The following is an 8,332-nucleotide window of genomic DNA, read 5'->3' as shown; positions in this document are numbered from 1 at the left end:
GCAAAAATAAACATCATTCCACAACACTTATGATAATTGATGCTTTACATTACATTTTTGTCATTTAGCAGATGCACTTATCCAGAGGACTTACAGTAGACCTACTTAGTCATTACATTTTTGTTCTTGTTCATACCAATTCACTCGTGCATGGTGATACTAATCCCTACAGGTCAGGATAACAGGTCATTCCATACACAACAATTAAGGGTGATTGTGGCCAAGAAGGCATGTAGAAATAACTTAACAATAGGCCTATCTAACTTTTTACTATGTGTTATTATAGCAGTGGTCGTATACATACCCTACTAAACTACATTCCGATATATTATTGGATATGACTATACAAAGCACAACATTAATTAATCAAAATGCCTAATTTAAAACTCGAATAAAATGTGTGACTTTCTCTGATTCTGGCCACTTCAAATTTTAAAAATATATGCTGCGTTTATGAGCAATATCTGTCGTTATGTACGGTACCCCCCTATTCCTTATTTTCTTTTCCCATGTGTTCCTCTTAAGATTATATTCTCCATCGCGTCTACTCCGAGGTTTTCGGTCGACTGTTGCCTCCCAGGCAATTCCGTGCGTTTGAGAGATCTGCTGCGGCGAGTAAAACGTGGCACAGAATTTTACCAATAAAACGTGAAAAATCCCATTCTAGGCACTTTCAAATAATATCCACAGTAGGCGTACGAACAGGCTATTTTTCAACATAATTTACTATTGAATAGGTGACCAGAGCGCCGAGGACAAAACGGATGAGCCTGCGAAATTACATGGTCTTCCGAAGGCTGCAGCCTATTTAGGCTATATCACTCTTTGGGACCGGGAGCGCTAAAAGAGGTTGGGGATTGAGGTGAATGGGAGGAGTAGTGTATTGCAGCAGTGGGATGGAGAGGGAGGATCGGAGAGGTATGTGGATGTTGTTGTGATGGCAACGATGATTTAATGTGCTGTTTTCATCCAATGCAAAATCCACATGTGTTTCTCGAACATACTATATAGGCCTATAGTAAGTGTAAAATGGTCAAATCAGAGCCTATACGCCTATGAAACGGTAATGCCAAACCGCGCGTGCGTCCGCCATGGCGCGCAAATTGATTTTGTTCACCCACACCAGATGCGATCAGGACACGCAGGTTGAAATATCAAAACAAACTCTGAAACAATTATATTAATTTGGGGACAGGTCAAAAAGCATTAAACATTTATGTAACATACTGGCGAGCGTTACATAATACATTTGCACATACATCAGACGCTGCAAGTCCTGCTTCTCCCATCTCCTCATTGATTTTTAGGAGCATATACCCACATGCCATCTCACCAGCCTTCGCTTTGGCTCCCCCTCATGTCCAGCTCACGCGGTCAGCGTTGCCGGCCTTCTAAACCCTGACCCGTCTCTGCCCTTCATCATGGAGGTGGATGCCTCCGAGGTTGAAGTAGGGGCTGTTCTCTCCCAACGCACTGGATCACCAGCTAAACTCCATCCATGCACCTTCTACTCATGGAGCTGTCTCCCGCGGAGCGGAATTACGACGTAATTCCGTAATTCGTGAGTTGTTGGCCGTCAAGAAGGAGCTGAAAGCATGGGGGCACTGGCTGGAGGGTGCTAAACACCCATTCCTTGTCTGGACGAACCACAGGAACTTGGAGTACATTCAAGCAGCGACGAGGCTGAACCCGCATCAGGCCAGGTGGGCCCTATTCTTCACCAGGTTTGACTTTACCCTCTTCTACCGGCTGGGATCAAAGAACGTTAAGGCCGATGCGTTGTCCCGGGTGCATGCCACAGAGGATCGGAGGGAGAAAGTGACACCCATTATTCCCCTGTCCCGCATTGTGACTCCCTGCGACAGGAGCCCTCACCTGTCCACTGTCCCAAGAGGTGTATCTACTTGCCCTCTGATGTGCGGGACCGTCTCCTCACCTGGGCACACACAGCAACTCTGTCGGGGCACTCGGGTATTGCCGGTACTATCGACAGTCTCTCTGGTACTGGTGGCCCACCTTGGCTCGGGACGTCCGGGTTTACGTCTCTTCGTGCTCCACCTGCGCACAGAGTAAGACACCTAGACACCTTCCCTATCGCAAACGCCACCTGCTGCCGGTTCCACAACGACCCTGGTCCCATCTCTCCGTGGACTTTGTCACAGACCTTCCCCCCTCAGAGGGGCACACCACCATCCTGGTTGTTGTGGACCGGTTTTCCAAAGCCTGTCATTTGATTCTTGTGCCTGGTCTCCATACGGTCCTGCAGACCGTGGAGGCTCTCTTCTCTCACGTCTTCCGGCACTACGGGATCCTGGAGGACATCGTGTCTGACTGTGGTCCTCAGGTCACCTCCCATGTCTGGAAGGCCTTCATGGAACGACTGGGGGTCACGATCAGCCTCACCTCCGGGTACCGTCCCGAATCAAATGGGACGGTGGAAAGGGCAAATCAGGAATTGGGTATGTACCTTTGTAGTTACTGTCAGGACTGGTCGGGGGAGTGGGCTGCGTTTCTGCCTTGGGCAGAATACGCACAAAACTCCGTCATTCCTCCACTAACCTCACACCCTTTCAATGTGTTCTAGGCTATCAGCCGGCCCTGGCACCAGAGTCAGATCGAGGTTGCTGTGGTGGAGGATTGGTTCCAGTGCACCGAGATGGTATGGAACACCACGCACACCTATCTACAGCCCGTCGTCCTCCGGCAGAAGGTGCAGACCGACTGTCACTGCAGTGTGGCCCCGGGCTTTCACCCCGGTGACAGGATCTGGCTTTCTACGAAGGACCTTCCCCTCCGCCTGCCCTGCCGGAAGCTGAGCCCGCTGTTTGTGGGGCCGTTCAGTCCTGAGGAGAATCAATGAGGTGACGTACAGATTACAGCTCCCCGTCAATTATCGTATCTCACCCTCATTTCATTTATCTCTCCTCAGATCGGTGGCAGCTGGTCCCTTGCCTAGTGCTGGACCCCATGACACACCTCCCCCTCGAGGGGGCCCTGGCGTACTCCATCCACAGCCTGTTGGACTCATGGCGTCATGGGGGGCTTCTCCAGTACCTGGTCGACTGGGAGGAGTACGGTCCCGAAGAGCGATGCTGGGTTCCGGCAGGGATGTCCTGGATTGTTCTCTCATTCAGAACTTTCACAGGCGTCGTCCCGACCGACCTGCACTGCGTCTCCTGGGTCGTCCCCAATGTCGGCGGCGCCCAGCTACTGGAGCAGAGCCTCGGGGGTGTACTGGCTCACCAGCCTTCGCTTTGGCTCCCCCTTCTGTCCAGCTCAGGCGTTCAGTGTTGTCGGCCTTCTAAACTCAGCAAAAAACGCAATGTTTATTTTCAGCAAACTTAACGTGTAAATATTTGTATGAACATAACAGGATTCAACAACTGAGACATAAACAGAACAAGTTCCACAGACATGTGACTAACAGAAATTGAATAATGTGTCCCTGAACAAAGGGGGATCAAAATCAAAAGTAACAGTCAGTATCTGGTGTGGCCACCAGCTGCATTAAGTACTGCAGTGCATCTCCACCTCATGGACTGCACCAGATTTGCCAGTTCTTGCTTTGAGATGTTACCCCACTCTTCCACCAAGGCACCTGCAAGTTCCCGGACATTTCTGGGGGGAATGGCCCTAGCCCTCACCCTCCGATCCAACAGGTCCCAGATGTGCTCAATGGGATTGAGATCCGGGCTCTTTGCTGGCCATGGCATAACACTGAAATTTCTGTCTTGAAGGAAATCACGCACAGAACGAGCAGTATGGCTGATGGCATTGTCATGCTGGAGGGTCTTGTCAGGATGAACCTGCAGGAAGGGTACCACATGAGGGAGGAGGATGTCTTCCCTGTAACGCACAGCGTTGAGATTGCCTGCAATGACAACAAGCTCAGTCTGATGATGCTGTGACACACCGCCCCAGACCATGACGGGCCCTCCACATCGATCCCGCTCCAGAGTACAGGCCTTGGTGTAACGCTCATTCCTTCAACGATAAATGCGAATCTGACCATCACCCCTGGTGAGACAGAACCACGATGCGTCAGTGACGAGCACTTTTTGCAAGTCCTGTCTGGTCCAGTGACGGTGGGTTTGTGCCCATAGGCAACGTTGTTGCCGGTGATGTCTGGTGAGGACCTGCCTTACAACAGGTCTACAAGCCCTCAGTCCAGCCTCTCTCAGCCTATTGCGGACAGTCTGAGCACTGATGGAGGGATTGTGCATTCCTGGTGTAACTCGAGCAGTTGTTGTTGCCATCCTTAACCTGTCCCGCAGGTGTGATGTTCGGATGTACCGATACTGTGCAGGTGGTGTTACACGTGGTCTGCCACTGCGAGGACGATCAGCTGTCTGCCCTGTCTCCCTGTAGCGCTGTCTTAGGCATCTCACAGTACGGACATTGCAATTTATTGCCCTGGCCACATCTGCAGTCCTCATGCCTCCTTGCAGCATGCCTAAGGCACGTTTATGCAGATGAGCAGGGACCCTGGGCATCTTTCTTTTGGTGTTTTTCAGAGTCAGTAGAAAGGCCTCTTTAGTGTACTAAATTTTCATAACTGTGACCTTAATTGCCTACCGTCTGTAAGCTGTTAGTGTCTTAACGACCGTTCCACAGGTGCATGTTCATGAATTGTTTATGGTTCATTGAACAAGCATAGGAAACAGTGTTTAAACCCTTTAGAATGAAGATCTGTGAAGTTATTTGGATTTTTACAAATTATCTTTGAAAGACAGGGTCCTGAAAAAGGGACGTTTCTTTTTTTGCTGAGTTTAGCTGCTGCCGAACCTACTGCGGGCAAACGCCCTTTACTCATCAACCCCGGACTTGTCTCGTCATTACACACATCTGGTTCCAATCCCCACTCTATCACTGTATATACTCCCTCTGCCATTTGTCTTTGTCGGCCATTGTAACTGTTACTTGTTTTCTAGAGAGGCATCTCTCCTATTTCCTGAGTACTTTATATTTTGCACTTTGGGTTCACCCTGTGCCTTTTTGTTTATGAAGATATATTTTGAGCACAAGAGTGTTTGGGTTTCGTCATGCTTTGATCTATGGTGCTTAAATAAATTCAGTATTTCTAAACCTGCGACTGCCTACTCCTCTCTACACCAGTGACACATTTCTTTTTAGGAGCATATACCCACGTGGGTGATTGAAAGATGAACTGAGGTCCACACTCGGTTCATCTTTGTGGTAATGCACTATAAAGTTGGTTGCCAACAGCCATATAAAGTCCAAAGAAGAAAAAGAAGCCTGAAGGAAGGAGGAGAGATGACAGAAACACATTCGGTTTACAGTTTTCTGTGGATTAATTGTCGAAGTATAGGATTTCCTTGTTCATTTCAGGTAAAATAACAACCCAATATTTATATCCCAGGACAAATTAGCTAGCAACAGCAAGCTAGCTAGCTAAATTGCCATACATGTTTAATGCTTTTTGACCTGTCCCCAAATTAATAATATTGGTTCAGAGTTTGTTTAGCGTGTCCTGATCGCGTCTGGTGTGGGTGAACAAAATCAATTTGTGCGCAAATGCACTCTTGCATGTGGTTTGGTCAGCATGTAAGGCCGAGGCAGCTTTGGCACGCACTATGCTCTTAAACTCTTGATGGTTGTTATAGTGGCCTGTTAACCATCCTCCTGCCAGTTCTAAACTTTGCAAGGCATGTCTCTTCGCATAGCCCACCACTAAGTATGCACTTTTCTTAACCAAAACTGAATGCATCCATAAATTATTACTGTGTGAATAAATATCACTGAATGACGAAAGTATTGCAATAAAGTAGGCTATTGCAATTGAAGGCATGAATGAAATTGTTGCTTACTGACACTTCCAAAGTCATCCAATCATTGTAATACATTTGAAGCAAAAGCATGTGGTCAACTGGACCACAATTTAAGTACCATTTTGATTGGGACAGCGCCATGGCTCTGCTTCGAGACAAGCGTGGGGAATCCTCTTGATAAATCAATAAATGTCAGATTTTTGTTTTCCCAGAATCTCCATTTGGACATTGGGTAGGCTACAATTAGGCTGTGAAAATGGAGTTGAAGTGAGTGCTGCCCATGATCCTCTTGTCTAGTTGGCTCATTTATTAGAACATTTTGACATGTAATGTACACTGAACAAAAATATAAACGCAACATGTAGTGTTGAGCTGAAATAAAAGATCCCAGAAATGTTCCATATCCACAAAATGCTTATTTTTCTCCAATTCTGTGTGCAAAATATAATAAGATAATCCATCCACCTGACAGGTGTAGCATATCAAAAAGATGATTAGACAACATCATTACACAGGTGCACCTTTTGCTGGGGACAATAAAAGGCCACTCAAAAATGCACAGTTTGTCACACAACACAATGCCACAGATGTCTCAAGTTTTGAAGGAGTGTGCAATTGGCATTCTGACTCCAGGAATGTCCACCACTGAGGCCCATTGTCGTGCCATTTATCCGCCGCCATCACCACGTTTCAGCAAGATAATTCACGGCCCTATGTTGCAATGATCTGTACACACATTCCTAGAAGCTGAAAATGTCCCAGTTCTTCAATGCCCTGCATACTCACCAGACGTGTCACCCGTTGAGCATGTTTGGGATGCTCTGGATCAACGTGTATGACAGCGTTTTCCAGTTCCCGCCAATATTCAGCACTTTCGCACAGCCATTGAAGAGGAGTGGGACAATATTCCACTGGACCACAATCACCACCCTGATCAACTCTATGCAGAAAGAGATGTGTCACGCTGCATGAGGTAAATTGCGGTCACATTTGCCTGGTTTTATGATCCACGCCCCTACTTTTTTTTTTAAGGCATATGTGACCAACAGATGCATATCGGAATTCCCAGTCATATTATATCCATAGGGCCTAATGAATTTATTTAAATTGACTGATTTCCTTATATGAACTGTAACTCAGTAAAATCTTAAACGCAACATGCAACAATTTCTGTGTTCATTATAGTTAGTTTAACAAGTGGATTATTTCGCTCTTCACTCACAGTGTCTTAGTAACCTAGGCCTACTTCCGACCAAAAGCCTGTGACTTCACTGACACGTATGATAATCAATGTGATTTTGTTACACTGAATCTCTGTCTGTAGGCCTAGAGGCTATTTGGTTAATTCGTTTCTGGCTGGGAAAGTAAGTGCTGGTGGTATAGCTCATCTATTCCTTTGCTTATCTATCACTAATCAGAAACATTTAGCAAGCAATAATGTAGCACAAATCAAGCGTAGGCCTATTATTTTGCTCTGTCGTGTATAGCAACTCCAAAAGCCTGTGGAGGCTGTGAAATATGAACAAGACTTAAATGCTTTTGGAAATAGGATTGCTATTATTTTCTATGAAGGCAAGACCCTACGCCTGCTCCCTAACAAAGCAGAGTGAGGGTAGGAAAGAGCTGAAAAGTGCAATCAGAAAAGCATGGGCTTAGACACTGTTTCAAAATATCACTTTTTATATGACAGCGGTTCTACACATTCCACAAGTTGTGTGGGAAAAATATTTGTTGTATTTTATTCTGTTATATTCTATTATATTGTTACTGTAAAATACACTAGGTTTACAAAACATTAGGAACACCTTTCTAACATTGATTTGCACGGCCTTTTGCCTTCAGAACAGCCTCAATTCTTCGAGTCATGGACTCTACAAGCTGTAAGTGGTGACTCCAATACTTCCTACAGTTGTGTCAAGTTGGCTGGATGTCTTTTTGGTGGTGGACCATTCTTGATAAAGAGTGCAAACTCTTGTGTGAAAACCCCAGCAACGTTGCAGTTCTTGACACACTCAAACCAGTGCGCCTCGCACCTACCCCATTCAAAGGCACTTCAATATTCTGTCTTGCCCATTCACTCTCTGAATAGCACACATACACAATCCATGTCTCAATTGTCTCAAGGCTTAAAAATCCTTCTTTAACCTGTCTCCTCCTCTTCATATACACTGATTGAAGTGGATTTAACAGGTGACATCAATAAGGGATCATAGCTTTCACCCGGATTCACCTGGTCAGTCTATGTCATGGAAAAAGCATGGAAATGTTTTATACACTCAGTGAATATATGTGTTGACTGTGATTGGATAGGTGTGTCTCGTCTGTTCATTTATCAAAATAACAAACTATTAATTTCACATGGATGGTGCATGGCTGCACCTGTAACATAAGCCTAATTAAACTCAAAATATGCTATTCTATTCTTTTGAAAATACATTTTATTAGTCGATTAATATTTCTTAGGACATGACTAAACACATTAATGATGGATTTATTTTTGATGGTGTGCATTCTCAATGGATTAGAGGGCAGTAGAGAGAGAG

General features: G+C 45.7%; 1 protein-coding gene across 1 annotated transcript; it reads left to right on the top strand.

The window, feature by feature from the left end:
* The first annotated feature begins 896 nt into the window (after window positions 1-896).
* Window positions 897-3,037, top strand: LOC115165534 (uncharacterized). Its single transcript, XM_029718722.1, has 5 exons — window positions 897-918; window positions 1,366-1,448; window positions 1,866-2,035; window positions 2,267-2,459; window positions 2,585-3,037. The coding sequence occupies exons 1-5, from the start codon at window positions 897-899 to the stop codon at window positions 2,858-2,860; spliced, it is 744 nt and encodes a 247-aa protein (XP_029574582.1). The 3' UTR covers window positions 2,861-3,037.
* Window positions 3,038-8,332: the final 5,295 nt, after the last annotated feature.

Source organism: Salmo trutta, chromosome 3 (assembly GCF_901001165.1).
Source record: "Salmo trutta chromosome 3, fSalTru1.1, whole genome shotgun sequence".
Classification (NCBI taxonomy): domain Eukaryota; kingdom Metazoa; phylum Chordata; class Actinopteri; order Salmoniformes; family Salmonidae; genus Salmo; species Salmo trutta.
The sequence above is the reverse complement of the archived record's forward strand: the minus strand, read 5'-3'. Positions and strand labels throughout refer to the sequence as shown.